At 27.8% G+C, this 19623-nt stretch overlaps 1 protein-coding gene across 4 annotated transcripts in view; it reads right to left on the reverse strand.

Annotated features, from left to right (window-relative positions):
* The window catches only part of LOC130670906 (small conductance calcium-activated potassium channel protein), a 152591-nt gene that overhangs the window by 52418 nt on the left and 80550 nt on the right, over positions 1-19623 (reverse strand). Inside the window, exon 2 of one of the 4 annotated variants that reach the window (XM_057474530.1) lies at positions 17815-18171. The exons of the other annotated variants lie outside the window; for them this stretch is intronic. Coding sequence (XP_057330513.1) covers positions 17815-17886 — 72 coding nt within the window. The 5' untranslated portion in view covers positions 17887-18171. The remainder of the gene's footprint in view (positions 1-17814; positions 18172-19623) is intronic. 4 annotated transcript variants of the gene reach the window in all.

A 19623-nucleotide genomic window follows, 5' to 3' on the forward strand; every position in this document is an offset into this window, starting at 1 on the left:
GACTGGATAAATCAATTTCAAAATTTGATCAGCTCTAGAACTTGATAAAACACGCCGATTGCCGCCTCAACCATCGAAATCGGTTAATTCATTCGCGAGATATCGTGGGAGAAAGAAATGCTAAAAAATGGTTTTTTACAAAACTATGGCATACGAAAGTATTTGCGAACTCGAAAATGTATGCACAATAATGCAGTAAAAAAAAAAAGTTATTCATTCATTGTAATTTGTAATTTATGTCAATAATATTTTAATTATTGATAAATTATCTAGACTCTGTCGGATTTAATATTGTTCAATTTTTAAATAAATATTTGGTTCTATCTACTAGCAAGTGAAATATATTAAAGTGTCCTTCTTACAATTTACTAGGTTTAATTTTCAAAAACTATTTCTGAAAATAGAATAATAACAATAATAATAATTATTAGTTTCCAAAGCATTTATTGAATAATTAAATTTATTAGTAGTTGGAAAATGATGAATAATAAATGGGAGTAAATCAAGCTTAATTTATTAAATTAGTGTATGATATATTTAGTTCTGTATATGAAGCAAATTGTTTATTAGATTGATGTTACAACAGATTTAATTTAAAGATAAGCGATATAATCTATGATTTTGATGAAATAATATATTTCATTCATCACACGCTATACTATCATTTGTTTATATTTATGTTTGTGGTTGTGGTTGTGCTATAAATTTATTTACTGTGTATTATTTAGATACGGCTAATTTGGAAACATCAAAGCCATGTCAGATTATTAATTAACAATTAGTTGGCTCATTAACATGAACATTAGCTTTGAAGAACTATTCATGAAGATCAATATTGCTAATAATTTTACAAACACTTTTTATTCACAGTTTATTAATCAACTAAATTTTAATTTATTCTTCTCATGAAATATAGTAGTTTGTAGTATTTTATTATTAAAAATTTATGAATTGTTTCCTATATCAAAACATATATCGATACTGCCATTCTTATACGTCGTATCCCACAAAATTTGATATTTTCACTTTTTTGAAAAATGGAATCATTATAACAATGTGCAGCTTATGTCAAATTTTGTGTATTACCGTACGATGGACGGTGTGACTCAATAAGTTATGGATTAAATTGTTCGAAATATAGTTAGGACTGAATAGCTCAACTGGTAGAGCACTCGGCGCGATACCGACATGGTCTGGGTTCGATTCCCAGTTCAGGCTATCTATATTTTTCTCAATTTATCTATAAATTGTCTTATTGAGAAGGTTTGCATGTTTATGTTTCCACTACATAAAGCTTAAGCAAAATTTTGATTTGAGAGGTCAAATTGTTTATTTAGTATTTTTAAATAAATATTCTAATATGTCGTATCCCACATGCAGACTTTCGCGCCATTCTAATATGTCGTATCTCACATTCGCAAAAGTTTAGTCACGCTTAACATTTTTAATTTTAAGTTAATTTTAAGGAAGCAATTAACGACATAAGTAAGAAGGTAATTATGCATAATTTTTGACTCTTCTTACAGCATACAATTCAAAATTATGTATTCACTACAAATGCCTGTATTTTATGAAAAACATGACAATAAATTTGCAGGTTATACCAATGTAAACATATTACAAATAATTTTCTTTGCCGACCGTGAAAAGTTTTTATCGTCTTCTGAAAAATTTCCCAAATGTGGGATACGACGTATTAGAATGGCAGTATCGATATTAATTTATTTTATTTAATCATAAATTAACTTTTATAGTTGTCAATTATATTTTCTGCACTATATATATAAACATACATATATATAGGTATTATCAGATATATAAATTGAATTTAATTGTAAAGTTCTCATGAGCTGAGTATATAAAAAAAAAAATTTATCAGTTGAATTGTTTTCACACGTGTTGGGAAAACAATCTGATACGATTAAATGAGTTTAAATTTTAAAGTACAATTAGCGAGTAGTTTTGTAGGTAAAATAGCCTAGCAAAGTTATTTGATACCTGGCTAACTATAATTTCATCACTATATATATACTCGACAATAGTTTTATTTATTTTTAACAACTACTAACTGTCGACAATGTTTTTCACGTGATTGTATCTCGTGCAAACGTAATTTAACTGTTTATCGGGTCTGATGTTTCTTTATCAATAAATCAATCATTAGCAGCAGCGTGTCGTAATGAAATAGTAATAATGATAATAAAAGTTATAAGTATAGTAATAATCTAATAATCAATGGAATAAAACGAAAAGGATGAAATTTTTTAGCGATAAATTTTGATTATTTATTTGTAGTCATAAATCCAATAGAATATTTTAACGGACGGAAGATGAAACACAAGTGAGTGCAATTCAATTTTTTAAACATTCATTTCCACGATTTTACTGGAAAAACAAGTGAATAGTATTGATTGGACTGTGATAGAGAATTAAATAGAAGCATAAAACATAGAGACATAAAAAAGGGGAATAAAGTAACAGGTTATCAGTGTATATGCTTCCTGTCACTGATTTTGACAATTATTGAAATATTTTCTATCAGTTCTTTATAACACTCGGATTATTAGATAACAATTTATGAAGGATAAAACTTTGTTAGATTAATGATAAAAATAATGAAGATAAAGATGTAAAGTTTGCCATATGGGATACCATATTTTTATGATTATTTTTTAAAATATTTTTCTATTGCAATTAATTACTTCTGCAATAAATTGCAATAATATCGAGTGCCGAGAAATTTCATAACTTTTGTAATTTTCATAAGTGGGGTTCATTTTACTCCTATTAAATTTTTTATCTCAATAATTGGGTCACATTATTATCAAATACTTCCTCGATAACTAAAATAAAGTAGAATTGAGTAAAAACAATTAAACTTTTTACATTTATTTCCCGGCGTTCATTTTCCATATTCAATATTTTGAATTTTATCTTTTGATGCCTGGGCCATATTGACATCGAATATTTAATTGGGGATAAAAAAAAAATAAAACTAAAAGAAAAAATATTTTCGGGTCGAAATCTTACACTTTTTTCGGCTTAGCTCTCATTAGTCAAATGTCAGAAGCGTAACGGGTGATAAGAAACTTCGTTCCGAAAATTCGGACATTTAATTTTCTCAAATTTTGATTCAAATCAAAAAGTTCAAAGCAATGAATATATAGTAGATTCAAAGATTTTGAGCATAAAATCAGCTAGATATCCAAAATATATTTCAATGTGTGCGGTCGTGTTTGTCTGATAAAAGGGTAAATCGTCATGAAGATAAAAGATAGATAGAGAAAAGAAAGAAAAACGAAATGAGTAAAATAACCATTTGAGATTCTCGTCTCTGTTAGTGACGGTCTAGACGTTGAAAATTGCAAGACTACTTCTGGAAACCACAACGAAACAAAATCTCAGGAAATGCTTTTTCTCTTTTATTATTATTATTATTTTAAGATTTTTCACTTATTTTTTTCATGTTTGTGACGTTCCTCCATTGTCTCTCTCTTATCTCTTATTACGTTTTATCTCAAAATTTATCAAATGTTTCCTTTTCATTTATGTGAGACAAAAAATATTGAACATAGGGAGAATTAATTTTGAAAATGGACTCAGATATTGATTGTAACAAAGAAAGTTTTCCGGATTATTTTTTATTGCTTTTTCGCTTGGTAATATGGTAATTTATATCCAATTCCACACACGAACGGTATGGAAGTAAAATAAATATAATGGAGTGACATTAACTTTACCGGAATTAATTTAATGTTTTATTTCGCAAGATGTGGAATTCTAGTTTAACTAAACTTCTATTCTATACATTTATATACATTTTAATTTAATAGTTAATTGTCATTTTGCTTAAAATACTTTTTGGTTCTCAATTATAATTTTCATAAGTCGGAAGTACTTTGAATTTTTTTTAAATCATTATTATTTTAAGTACAAAATTACTTTAAACGATAACTAGTTTTCAAATTTGTCCAAGTACTAATTATGATAAGAATTATATTTTTATGAAAATGATTACTGTGAAATTTTAATATAATTAATGCAGTTACATTTGATTTTTAGAGCATCCGTAGTAGAATACTTATAATGGCACTTTTTCTGGCTCATTTTTAATAAAAGTTTAATATCTTTTAAAATATTCAAACGGTTATTAAGGAACTTGACAGATAAATGAAATAAATTTTTTTAAAGCCGAAAATTTGAATATGAGAATAAAAAATTTTTTATAATTTATATTAAGATTTATTTCGAATACAAAATTTTTTTTTTTATTAAAATGACATTTTGGTTATCAAATTTTTATTTATGATCTATGAATATTTATAACATTTTTATCAGATCTCATAAAAGTTGAAATATTGCATTCATCTCTGTGGCGCAATTTTCAAAAAAAAATGTTGCCATAGTATGTTTTATGTTGTTTGATAGGTTTCAAAAATACCTATCCTTTGAAAGCTTATATAGGGGAACGGCGGGCAGAACGGAATCGGTTGGGCAAAACGGACCACCTCAAAAATTTGAAGACTCTTATTATCACTTCTGTACAATTTCGAGTGTCCAAAACTTTTTGCTCAGGAATTTTTCAATGGACTCAATGTATTATTGGCCACAAGAAATACCTACGGTGTCTTTTTCGCTATATTTATAATCTATATAAATTATTTATTTTCAAAAATTTTGTTTTTTTGTTATCTCTATTTACTAGCAGTATTGCAAATCTCTTTTCTCACTTAGGTTAGATATAAACAATTTTAGTATTTGGGTTTGGTCTGTTTTGTCCGCCTTTCTTCTATATATACTGCAGTGAAAATGGATACTCAATCAAAATATGGATATTCAATCTCAAAATAATTATTAGTAGATAACAAACGTCCTCCTCTGCTGTTTCGATGACGTAACGAGAGAATAATTTCGTCTCGACATAACATTAAAACGTAATGCATGTTTTTGTACCTTTATAAAGAAATTTATTCTGATTGAATTTCTCTGATTACCTGATGATAACGCCTTCAATTTTCATCGGACTCAAAGAAATTTTGTCGGTTCTTTTCATTGGGCATTACTCTAATCGATTAAATATGAATTAAATCGGTCGATTCGTTTAAAAATGACAGCCGTTTAAAATTTTAAAAATAACAAGAACTTTATTTCCATGAGTTTTCTCTTCATACTTTTTAATGAAGTGACTCTGCTGGATTTTTTTAAAAGTATGTCAAAATTGATAAAATAAGCTTTAGCTTCATTATTTTCAATTATAATTTTATCATAAATGCGGCCGACACTGTGAGGGTTCAATATAAAAATAAAAAAATTTGAAAATTAATAGGGACACACTCGGATTGTGAATACCAAATGATATTTGAGGACTTTCATATTTATTGTTGTATTTGGTGTTGAGATAAAAAATAAAATATTGAAGTATGATAAAAAACGAACATGGAAAATATATCTCTGGAAAAAGAAGGAATAAGTGAGAAAATTATTCATGTCATAGGATCGAAAAAGTATACGTATTAAATATGAGAATAAAATTCATAAAAGATAATCTGCAGTCATGGTAACTTTTAAGTAATCCCATTGGCTTTTATGTAGACTTTCTTATTCCTCTCGGTTCTTGATACCTTACCCTTATATATTCAACTAAACCGACCAAAAATTAATCAATTGCCATAAAATTTATATAAAAATATATTTTTTCTTCGCTAGAGAATTTTTATTCCCAGACATCATATTTTCGTTGACATAAAAATATATAAAAAAAAAAAAATATTTGACTTTTGATCAATTTTTACCTTGGGTCCGTAAAAGTTCTGCATTTCAGAGCATTTCTGGACATTTATATCATATACGTATTATTAAAATTTAACATGCATAGAATAAAATGTATGCCTTTAATATTGAGTTTGAAATTCAAAATATTTTATTATTTATATTTATTCATAATTTATCATCAAAAATGTATAATTATCGATGTCGACAATTTTTATCTGCCACTGAAATATAAATGTTTTATTTTTATCGTACATTTCATTTATTAATAGATTAAATAAATGAATGTGCCTTTGAGCGTGTATATCATCCGTTCCGATTGCTGATATCACGAATCGTTTTCATGTGACATGCTGCATATCCGATGATGATGAAAAGTAGCTTTACAATGTAAAGAAATTTTCAAATTCATGTCATACATTTTTTTTTTTCGATAAGGAAATAATAATTTTTGATAACAAATTGTCTAAAAATCAAATCATAATTCAAAAATATGTACATACATTTCTATATATATTAGGGTGGTCGTTAAAAATTAAATTTTCTCAGGCGCCCCATAAAAAGCTTCTTTTTAGTGAAAAAATACGTGGGGAATTTGGTTTTTTCCTTTTAAGTAAAAAGAACACGTGCCTTAGGACGACCAAAGTTCATTTTTCGATACAATCGCGGTTTTTTTTAAATATCTCATGAAATATGCAGATTAAAGGAAAAAATCATAGGTACAATTTTGTAGGAAATTGAATTCTTGACAAAAAAGGTCATGTTCATTTTTTTTATAAAATGTGTATTTATGAAGACATTTTAAAAAAACTATTTTTCGAGCTATGAATTGAGCGTTTTAAGGATTGCAAATTTTGAAAATAACATTTTTCTAAGTATATAGAAACTATGACAAGCATTACTGATTGATATATTGCGAAGTTGTCTATATTTAAGAAAAAACGTTATTTTTAACATTCGTAATCCCTAAAATGCTCAATTGATAAGATCTAAAAAAGTTTTTTCAAAATATCTTCATAAATACACATTTCATAAAAAAAATGAACATGATCTTTTGTGTCAAAAATTTAAATTCCTACAAAATTGTTCCTATAATTTTTTCCTTTAATCTGCATATTTCATGAGATATTTAAAAAAAACCGCGATTGTATCGAAAAATGAACTTTGATCGTCCTGCGGCACGTGTTCTTTTTACTTAAGAAAAAAAAACCAAATTTCCCATGTATTTTTTTACTGAAAAGAAGCTTTTTATGGGGCGTCGGCGAAAATTTAATTTTTAACGACCACCCTAATATATGTATTTGATATATATGTAAGATTTTATTTAAAAAATTATTAATAATTTTTGTTATGAATTCTGCAGTAATAAAATAAATTTAAAGCGAATGAGTTCAATGAAATTTGAATACTGCTATATTGAAAATTATTTTGATAGCTGTTTATTTTTCCATGCTATCAATTTTATAAAATTGCAGCGTTTAATAAAAAATAATTAAATTCCAAGGAAAATCGTAATCACTAACGCGTTTTAATAAAAATAAAATTAAAACTGGAAACTGTATGCTTCGATATTCGACGCTTTCGCTGTTTGAATTAAAAAAAAAATAATAAATAAATAAATTGGAATTCGCAAAATAAAAAAGTAAAAAAAATTGTATGTTTTTTTTAGGTGAATAAAAAAGAAAACCAACACAAGATTTGCATTTGAAGAATGACAAAAAAATGTATGAACAATTGGTCGTTTTTATTACATGTTTTGACAATTAACTTGTTCAATCACTAAACAACGACATTCTCACTTGAAAAATCAATAAACTTGATGAGGGAGTACACAAATTGACGGAATGAGCGTGATAGAGTGAATGAAAAGGAAGGCAAGCATGCCGTTGGGCGCGGGAGTGCATGGGGTTGACACAAAACAAGAGAAGAGACGAGAAGAGATGTCAGATATATATATATATATATATATTGGATGGTAAACTAAAATTTCCGTGATAGTCGTATATGTTGCTATGTACAATGTGAAAACGCATAGATGAAGCGACACAAGAGCGCGTTGATTGCGGAATTTGAAATTTCACCAAGGGAGTTTAGAATCCGACAGCTAAACGATTAAATCTATTCTCGTGGGTTAACTAAATTTAAATGAATAAAAATTCGAAAAAACCACTTTTAATTAAACAAATAAAATCTATGACAATCGAATACAATCAAAGACTACAGAAAACGAAAAAAAATCAATTTTTAAATTTACGAACAAAAAAAAATAGTAATGGAAAAATTCAATCGGATTTTTTTAATTCGTGTTGAATAATAATGAAATATATATGTACATAAATTTGTATGGAATAATTGCAGGGTCGCAAGAGGTAAGTAAGTCGGTTGAATAATAGTTTCCTTTAGAAATTGATGATGAATGTGCATCTTGTTTGTTTAATAGCAATTACCCAGAAAACTTCATGTTTGTCGTAACCACAAACCTCCCAATTCCGAAACGATCCTTTAAATTATGTTAGGTAAATTTACGCTCACTTTGGGTACAGATAAGAAGACAAATATAAATAATGAAGACACTAATGGTAGATATAAAAATAATGATAGATATTTTGAAAATAAAAATTTGAAGGACGAGTGCAAATTTTTTATAATTTTTTAACCAATATTATGACAAATAATTCGGATTCAAACAATTCGTCAAGATCTGATTATAATTATAGATTGATGAGATTAATAGTTTATAAGTTATTGTAAAAAAATTCACAGATGGCAATTTTGTTTTTTATTGATAATTTAATTTTTCTAATCTCGCTTACTGGTGATTTCATGAATCTGTAATATGATTAGATACTGATGTTAATCAATTTTTTCGATCACCGTCAGGAATATTCAAATCGGTTAATTCATTCAGAAGGTGTCTTTGAATGAAAACGCATAAAGTTATTTTTGTTTATTAGTTATTGTCCTACAAATCTGTCTCACATAAGTCCACAAAACTCACCAAACTTACATCTTATTTACTGTCATCATATTCTTTAAGATTTTTCAAAAATTTGAAAAAACAAAATGGATTTTCTAGAGGATACCTGATTTTATATGAAAATGTTATTAACCTGTCAACACTTTCGTTATAATCATTTTGCTCACAAGACACTATTCAAACTATAGGATGTCGCTGTAGTGCAAGCGAGACACTAAAAAACACGGAAGTACTGAAGGGTTACATATTTTTAATTCACTGAGAGAAAAGTGTATGGTTGTGGTAACTAGAAAGGAGTGGCAGTGACAAAATAGTCTTCTTAACTAATATTTCGAGTTTTTTTAACTATATCATAATGTCCGAAACTATTTGAAAGTAGTAGTTTTAACTAAGCATTTGTTTTGTTGTGGTAACTATTTAATATTATTTCTCAGAACTTATACTTCAGCGGAATCACAAATGTTTCAGCAATTGTAAGATTATAATTTCATTAATTTAGCATCATTTAAGACGTCGACGAATATAATTAAGGATTTTTCTTCATTATTTTTTTTGTAGTAAGAATGCCATTTTTCACTTAGTTACGTTCGCTATTGTCATTTTTCATTGAACTATAACACAGTTAAAACAACAATGATATCATCATACATTTTACAACTATATATTAGTTATCTGAACTGAGGGTAATAGCGGAGGCTTCATTTAACTATGTTTTTCATAGTTCAGAAAACCAGTTTTTTCTCTCAGTGTTGCAATTGGAAATTTTGCTAGTATTTTTTGTGGTGACACGACCGATGATCCGAGGACAATTGATCCGCGACAATTGATCCTTGCGACGATTGATCCGTCGATAAAATGCGTGTAACATGAAAAATTACACCCTTTTTTCACTAATTTGTGTGTGAGTATATTTTTTATGTTACACGCACACAAAATTAGTGAAAAAAGGGCGTAATTTTTCATGGTACACGCATTTTATCGACGGAACAATCGTCGCAAGGATCAATTGTCGCGGATCATATGTCTTTGGATCATTTGTTACGTAACCATTTTTTGTTTAAATATAAATGAAAAATAAAAGAATTAGCATATTATAGCTCAAAAAAGGACATTTTTTTTTGGCATCTCCATTTCGTTCGGCTCTCCTCTAGATGTGAATGTTGTATGTAGGATGTGCGTGATTAAAAACAGAAATGTACATGTATGTTACAGAGGATTGTATATATCATCTTACACTTGTATTTGTCGAAAAGTATATATATATATATATGTATTTGAAGAGAGAATGAAAAAAGATAAAGAGAGAAGACAAGACAGCTCAATTTTGACTCGTTTGTTGTTTTCTGTACTGCCCATGGGGTATCCCCTTGATTAAAGACTCGCGTCGCTTTGGTATTCGTAATTACCAAGCTTGTGTTATTCCTTGAAAAGCTCCCCTTTGCATCGTGTTACTTGCTCATTTTCACTTTAATTCATTCATTTCTCTTTACCTTTTTTTTCTTTTTCATACCATTTTAATTCATTTGATTTTTTTTTTACGAGATTTCTTTGATCAATAGTTCTTATTGAAAAGAAAAAAAGTAAATTAATTTGACTATAGTATTAACGAAACGATCAACTACAGCAAAATAATGAGTTTTTTATTGAAATTATGTACCAGCAACAAAATATTGGAATATAATATTGAGAGGAAGTTCGTAAATTTAGTATTTATAAATCAATTTTATGAACATGAAATTTCTCATTTCTTTGAATTTAAAACAATGAAACAAAGTTGATGAATTTTAAAATATTAATTAATTTTAGATCGATGCAGTTAAAAATATATTGATTATCGAAAAATGTGTAGCAAAATATACGGGTTCATTGTAATTTCCCGTTAAATAATTACTAAATATTTCAATAAATTTAATGAAAATTATTTGGAAATTTGTAGTAAATATCACAATTAATATCAGACAATCAAATACAAAATATATTGAATAACTTCGTTCATTTACATGCAGGCGAATCGTAACGATTTTAATTATTCAGAAACTTCAAATTCATTAAAATTCTATTAAATAATGATAATAATAAATTTATTGAATCATAGAGTAATCAAGCGAGTACTGATATTATAAAAATCATCAAATTTTATAAATTAATCATCTAGATAAAAAAAAGATAAATAAAAATAGAGAGGAATTTGCTATTAAAAAAAAAAATTAAATAAAATTTAAAAGTCTTTATAACTTCAATTATGAGAAGCGAAATAAAATAAAAAAAAATGTATTCTTAAGCTTTAAATCTCTCTTTTGATACTTTGAGTTATATTAGTCCGGTGAGGAAATTTTTTATGCGAAGAACAAAAAAAAATTTTAGCTCAAATCTGTTACTCTCATCTTTTAGACGTGACTTTATACTATAGACTACTCAGTTCTGTGGCGAAGAACTAAAAGAAAATTTTCCAACTTTAGTTAAGAAAAGAAAAAAAAAATTCATTGCGTCGTCGGTAATTTTGGAGGATAAATTTTTTTAATAAAGTAGCCAATAATTTTTTTGAAAAGAAGATTCTTGAGAACCTTTTTATTTTAAAATAATAATTTTTAGTCAATTTAATATTTGGGATTCTATATAGTTTTTAGAGTAATAAAAAATCATCTGTCAGTTGTTCTGATGGTTGTATTAAAGTTATGTGGACAGATACAGTTGTCATAACACATGCTATCTGAGCTTTTATGACCAAATCACGTTACAATAAACAAGCTTGTGATATTTTTATTTTTTTATTGTATACTTTTTTTGACAATCACGTGACACTGTAATCGTGCTTAAAAGAATTGAGGTCAACACAAAAGTATCAAGATATTCTAGTTTTACAATCTATAATATAATATATATATTATAAAAGTACATGTATACAAAATCACTAGACCAATACAATTTACTAGATTTTATTTTCTTTATTTTCGTTCACTTTTTTACTATCGTTTTATATTTTATTTTATATTTCTTTCTTCAAGACAACGAAAATTTTGGCAATATATTGCACTTTACATAAAAGAAAATTGTTAGGAATTGAAGGATTTTTAACTACCTGCTAAGAAAATCGATTTTCAAAAAATTCGGAAAGTTATTGTTTTCACCCTGACTTTCGAAAATCGAGTTTTCATCAGATGTTGTCGTTTTGAGGTCCTAGAAAGCTAGTCTGACTATTTTCAGATTGATGTCCGAGTGTCTGTATGTATGTGTGTGTGTGTTTGATGTACGTAAACTCTTTGTAACTTTTTAACTAATGAACCAATTTGGATGGCTAAGACGGCAATCGAAAGAGCTTGTTGGCCATCAAATTTCCTGAAAATTTCAGATCATTTGATCAAGTAACTCGAAAATATTGGCGAATTACCAAAAAAAAATTCTTTTTTTAAGTTTTTTATTGATTCCTCAGAAACGACTCAAACGATCGACTTCAAAATCTAATCAGCTCTAGAACTTAATAAAACGCGTCGATTGCCGCCTTAGCTATCTCAATCGGTTAATTTGTTTAAGAGATATCGCGGGACAAAGAAATGGTAAAAAACGGTTTTTTTTCGAAAACAATGGCATACAAACGTATTTTCGAGCTCGAAAATGTATTCACAACAATGTTTTTGAGCTCAAGGAGCTCGAAAACAGCCGTAAGTTTTAGGGCTGGCCCGCAGGGTCAACCGATAGACAGATTTTTTTTTAATCATAAATGAGCAATCAAAAATTCAAAATTTCACGAGTCATTTCACTGTAATTATTCGGTAGAGAAAGTAACTACAGAAGAAATAAATTTGTGTTCATGAGAATCGGGTTATTAGTTTTTTCATATTACCTGCAAGTTTCAATGCTTGTTTTACCAGTCGAAAAAAGACCACTTCAGACTAATGCGATTTAGCGGGTAGACACTGATCAGTTCCTTCCCTAATGAAGAAACTCATTAGTTTCTACCGCTAAAGTAGCTTCTGACTTCATTTCATCTTTGTCAGAATGGCATTTGTTTATTGCGAACCTCTTAATGTTTATGTCACTTTAATAACCAACCAAACTGACAGTTGTATTTTAAAAATTTCAAAAGTAATATAAATTCCAATATGAAAAATAGCTAAATTAATAAAAAATCCCATAGAAAACTCTTAAAAAATCTAGACTTAGGGCTCGGTGCTGAGAAAAAAATTTTTTTTCAATCACTTCTATGTGCTAGAGACTTGTATGATATCCCCGAGGCCTCCAAACATCCAACGGACACATTAATTTTGGCCGGGATCGTCGTCTAAAAAATCCCATAGAAATTATAAACTCAGGGTTCGGTGCTGAGAAAAACATTTTTTTCTTTCCATATTGAAGTTAAAAAACGTAAGTGTAGCCAAAATTAAGTTAATTAAGTCCAAAGCAAGTCGAATATGTCAAAATCAAGTTATTTTTTCGACCCGAGTAATTCTGTTAATTAAAGTTTTTTAATGACTTTACTTTAATGTTTATAATCATAAGCATCAACTGAAAAGTAATTTAAGTTTTGTTGTGAAACTTTTTTATTTCACCGATTCGATTATTTTGACTGCTATCGCGGACAGATGACAAATATGTTTTAGTTCATTCTTGAGAAAAATGTATCAAGAAAAAGGTAAGCAAGTATATATATAAATAAAAAAAATCAGTGCACTCCGTTGCAGAATGATACATCGCATGATATCAAGGTATGAAAAATAAGCTCTACGATAATATATGAGTATTCATGTATCATGTAAATCGTAAGTAAAAAAAAACGTAAAACATGTATGTAAAATAGGTTTTCACATTCATCAAATTTTTCTAGATATTAAATTTTGAAATATGAAAAAATGTGAATGTTTATATTGACATTAGTATTTTTAATAATATTAATATTATAAAGAAGAAACGTAGAAAAATGTATGATATCATTTAGTGGGTTCGTAAAAATTAAATGAAATACGTCGAGAAAATGATGCAAATCTAGTTTTGATATAAACTGACAAAGAATAGCGTGAACTTTACTGTTTCTCTGGCACTAAGGGGATTGAAAACAAAGACTAACTGATTATTCATGGCCTCTTAAGTACTCGAAGAGAACAAAACTCTGATTTCATGTCTTTTAAAGTAACTTTGTATGTATAAAAGCACAATTTGATAATAAACGAAGACATGGCAAATTAATATACTTAAGTAAATATGCAGTTGCTATATTTTACGTTCACGTGTTTGTTTTGAAGCTATTATTAAAATATTCATTAAAACTTTTGAAGGTATAACAATTTTTTCAAATTTTAAGGTTCACTAAAAATCGCTATCCGAGGTCAGTAAAATAATAACTTGTTTTTTTTTTAATAGTAAAACTATATTTTGAAAAATCGGGGATGAATTTCTACTGAAAATTTATATTGTCACTTCTGGTGGTGAGGTTTTAAAATAATACCCAGTGGATAACTACTTTCTTAAATTTAAAATAGTGAAAATAGTGACAATTCACTGCTTACTAGTGAGAAGTATGTTACTAATTCAAATAGTGGTATACGTTTCACTGGCGAAAAGTGACTATTCATTTCCTAATAGTGATTTTCAAAGGAAACTCTCTAAAGCCAAAAGGGAGTATAATTTTTTTTTTCATTGCCATTCGTTTTGCAGACTTATTTTATAGTAACACGACTTTATCTCTCTGGACAAAATCTCTCTATGACAAAATCTCTCCAGGATAATATTTCTAAAATTATTTTTATCAGTCCAATCCCTGATGGCCATGCTATCACTTCAAAAATTTGACGTTCAGTGATTTTGATTAACTTTACAGTAAGTTTACGTCAAGTTCTTGCCATTGATGATGATGTCAAATTTGGGATAGGAATTTTCCATGATTTCATGCATGCATGTGTAACACATTCTATTTATTCATGATATAGGTACACATAAAATGTGAAAAAAAACCTGAATACGATTCTAGTCGTAAGTGTAGAAATCATTATAATTACATAAATTATTATAAGATCTCGTTTATAGAGATCGTGTTCAACAGATTTTGTCCTGGAGAGATTTTATCATGGGGACATTTTGTCCGGGAAATTTCGTCTAGGGAGATATCATGGTGGAACCGTTTTGCAGACTTATTTTATAGCTAAAAATGTTGTTTTAAATTTTCAACTTTAGAATAAGTCTACAGTATGATAAGCAATTAAAATAATTATAAGCCCTTTTGGTTCAAAACTTAGTGACCAAAGCCAAAAGGACGTATAAAAATCCTTTTGGAATTAGTGACGCGATAATTGTGTAGAATTCGGAAGTATGACTGTCACTACTGAAGCTCTACTGTTTAGCAAAATATGGAGACGCTTATTGGAATTGATAGATAGAGAATTCTCTTTATTGAATAAAAAATATGAACAAAACTCTCTTGCCAAATGAAATTAACTTATAAAAGAATGAATGAAAAAGAGATCATCCGTCCAACATTTACTGCGCACATTTTTCAATCTAGTTGTTGCAACAAAAAAAATTTAATTTGACTTTTTTATTAATTAGAACTTGTTATAAAAAATTCAAACATTTCTTAATTATACTCATGAAATATACTTTTGATTAAAAGGAACCGATAATATATAACGCCAACGACAAATGGCTGGTTAAAGTCAGAAAGATACCAGATGTTAAACGAAAAAAAAACTTTTTTAAACTGTGCGATGAATAATTTTGAGATTTTGCAGGTATACGCCTTAGATATAATACTATCTATTAGTTTGCTGAAGTTTTATAAAGTTTAAGGATTTTTCACAAATTATTAATTTCCGGTAAAATTGAATAAGGAAATCGATGAATTTTTGCATAACTTAAGCTGATCGGTTTTCTTAGACTACGAAGTGAAAATTTATTTTTCAACTTCCCACTATCAGAATCGAAAATTGAAAAAGAAGTTATTGAATACGATCGAGTTTTTTAATGTCGAGTGTTCGTATAGTAGGTATCGATACTTCTTCGTTAAAAATGGAATTTTTTTTATTACTGATCTTTTTTTTAAAGGAGGTTACAATTACTGTTGAACAATAAATGAATTTTTTTTGCAAAGTTGATGGAGAGAATAAAAGTTTCAGTTATTTTAACTTGAAGCGTTAAATTTATTGACAATTATCAAATGAGAAATAATTAAATGAATGTTTTTAATAGAGTCCTACACGAGTAATTCAAAACTAATGCTGAGGGGATTGAGTCGATTTATTACGTACTCGGAATTTTATTGCGCTCCACATGCATACGAATGTTCTAACAAACAGATCAGCGAACAATACCAGAATATAAAATTCCATTAATTTTTTTTTTTACTCAAACGATAATTTAGATCTAGGGAGACCTAAATCTCGCATTCTAAGATCTACATAAATTTAATTGACTATACTTCCGAATACGGCACATCTTACTTTTGTCTATTAATTACACACAAACTTTATTTTTATGTGTAGAGACGTTACCCAAGCGAATTTGTTGGCGACGGAGCCGAATAAGCCTAAATTTTTGATGTTTAACTCGGATACACACAACACGTGTTCAAAATTCATAAACCTATCAATTAATTGTTTAATTAATTAACAAATTATTCACGAAATTTTGAACTAAATATGCCACTAATTCACCAACAACAATCTTTAACGAATGAATTCGTTAGACACCGAACAATGTTAGGTTTCATCCCAGATGTGATGGTGGAATCGTCAGTGAGGCACCTCCATCACATCCTGCCTCATACCTAACACTGAAGTTACCATAAAATTATAAATGGGTTGAACCTACACGCCACCGTCCTTCTTACGGTTTGAATAAAATTAATTATTAGTATTTTAATTTTAATTTAGCTATTGATAATTGATCAATTAGCAGCGCCATCTATGTGCACGTATTCCAACCTAATCGCATCTATTCGTCCGTATCGCCAACTCAGACAAATTGCGCTGGGTTTTATATGTTATTAGGGTTATTACGCCGTATTTTATGAAGTAATTGATGATATGCCGTATTCGGAAGTATAGCCGCATTGACTATACTTCCGAATACGGCACATCTTACTTTTGTCTATTAATTACACACAAACTTTATTTTTATGTGTAGAGACGTTACCCAAGCGAATTTGTTGGCGACGGAGCCGAATAAGCCTAAATTTTTGATGTTTAACTCGGATACACACAACACGTGTTCAAAATTCATAAACCTATCAATTAATTGTTTAATTAATTAACAAATTATTCACGAAATTTTGAACTAAATATGCCACTAATTCACCAACAACAATCTTTAACGAATGAATTCGTTAGACACCGAACAATGTTAGGTTTCATCCCAGATGTGATGGTGGAATCGTCAGTGAGGCACCTCCATCACATCCTGCCTCATACCTAACACTGAAGTTACCATAAAATTATAAATGGGTTGAACCTACACGCCACCGTCCTTCTTACGGTTTGAATAAAATTAATTATTAGTATTTTAATTTTAATTTAGCTATTGATAATTGATCAATTAGCAGCGCCATCTATGTGCACGTATTCCAACCTAATCGCATCTATTCGTCCGTATCGCCAACTCAGACAAATTGCGCTGGGTTTTATATGTTATTAGGGTTATTACGCCGTATTTTATGAAGTAATTGATGATATGCCGTATTCGGAAGTATAGCCATTTAATTTTTTCATTAAAAAGATCTATGTAGACCCGCGTTAATTTATACACATCAAATTCTAGAAAAAGCAGGTGATAAAACGGTAACAATTAAGAAATTGAATTTTTGAAAAATTTCGATGCCGATCCGAAAAAAAAAGAAATTTATAAATTTACAGATCTGATGAATGATAAAACAATAAAAATTTATATAGATCTTATTTCTTAAAAATTATCCTCATTGACCTGAATGGATCTCCTAGTCTCAAAAAAACTCAATCTATCAATTTATATACTAATTATAAATTTTCAAAAATTTACAATAAAAATATCGCATTAAAAATTTAAAATATCCTATCAAAAAAAAAAAGAAAAAGTGAATATTAAATAAAAACAAATAGAATGTTTACCTTTGGCGTATCATCTGGGTAACCTACACCTTTTTCAGGTGAAATCAGTGGAATTAGGGGCTGCGTTGCCATTTTTCATAAATATCAATTGTTTATTATAATAATAAATAACACTGTGTTCATCACTGTCCATTAGATTTTTAATAACATTCAATTTCACCGAACACTTTATTAAATGCATTTTTAATTTAATAATATTTCGTTATCTCTCAGTCTAAAATAATATTAATAAATTAAAATATTGTCTTCTAATTTTTTTTTTTATTATTATCATTATATTAATCTATTTTATAACTTATTATTTTTTAATTACTAAGTTAACTACCGGATAATAAATATATACTTTTGTTCGTGACACTATTATAAAACAGAGAAATGCGTGATTTATTATTTCCTTTTATGTATAGTATACATATATAAATATATACATATATATATATATATATATATATATATCAATATACTATAAATGTAAGTTAAGTGTTACAGCATTATAAGTAAGTTCATAATTGCAATTTGTTAGCCATTAGTTACTTAGAATTCTATTGATAACTTAATTGTGTCAAGAGTATGTATGAATATATATTCTATTATAATACATAATTCTGTATTTCTATGAAATATATACATATAACTGTATACCTGAATATATAATATGTACGTAATAATACTGTTTCAATAGCTATCAATTTATTCATTGTTACCATTTAATAATTAATTGTTATCTATTATTTGTAAGCGATTTGAAAATTTGATATCCTGTTCCCGAGTTCCTGATCCCTAATCCGGATTATAATAAAATACAACTTTGGCTTTAGGGCTAAAATTGATAATCACTAATTGCATTTTTAAATCTTTGAATCAACTGCATAAATTATCAAGCAGCAATTAAAGATTATAAAAAGTTATTTCATTAATTTATTTAATTAAAAATGATTCCTTTATTGAATATTGTTATTTTAAATACTACTTGTTTTATGTAAACGGCCAAGTTTCTTTTAAGTTATTGAAATACGGTTAGCAAAATTAAATAATGTATATATTTATTTGTATCGTGTTAATAGGATTATTAATATACTAGTGTTTCATTGTTATGTAATCTGTATCTCTTATTCACTTGCTTTTTTTTCTCTATTCATGTTACACTTATTCTTATTTTCTTCCTATTTTTATGTTCTTATTCTTATTCTTATTCTCATTCTTATCGAGCATTAGTCGTCATTTTACATACCCCAGTTTTTTTTTTCTAACATCACGATCCTTAGTCTAACCTAATTTTTGTTTTCATCGATGACTCTTCATTTCAAATAATTTTATTCACTCTACTATAGATAAATCCCATAAATTTTTTCTCATGCCCTTTAATATATAAATATATGGAAATTTATTTACATAAATATTATTTATATTAGACGTATTGAATACCATTTATACACTGAAACAATACACAGTTAGAAATTGTGTTAAATTCTACACAAATCGTATGGGGCCAACTGCCAACACAAACTTTAGTGTTAATTTAACACATGAAGTTTGTGCTGATCTTTAACACAAATTTTATGTTTAAAAATTAAACACAAAATTTGTTATTTTGATAGAAAATTTGTGTAAATTCAACAGACTTCGTGTTAAAATTAACTAATAAATATAAGCACATAACCTAACAAACTCAAGAATACTGATCTACCCTTAGTACAACTTATGTCAATTTCGCAAACAATTAGTTCAATTTTCAGTGATTTTTCTAAAAAACGGAGCTATGAATTATCCTCCCGTAAAATGAGAATAAAAAATCATTGAACCTGATCA

Source organism: Microplitis mediator, chromosome 7 (assembly GCF_029852145.1).
Source record: "Microplitis mediator isolate UGA2020A chromosome 7, iyMicMedi2.1, whole genome shotgun sequence".
Taxonomy (NCBI): domain Eukaryota; kingdom Metazoa; phylum Arthropoda; class Insecta; order Hymenoptera; family Braconidae; genus Microplitis; species Microplitis mediator.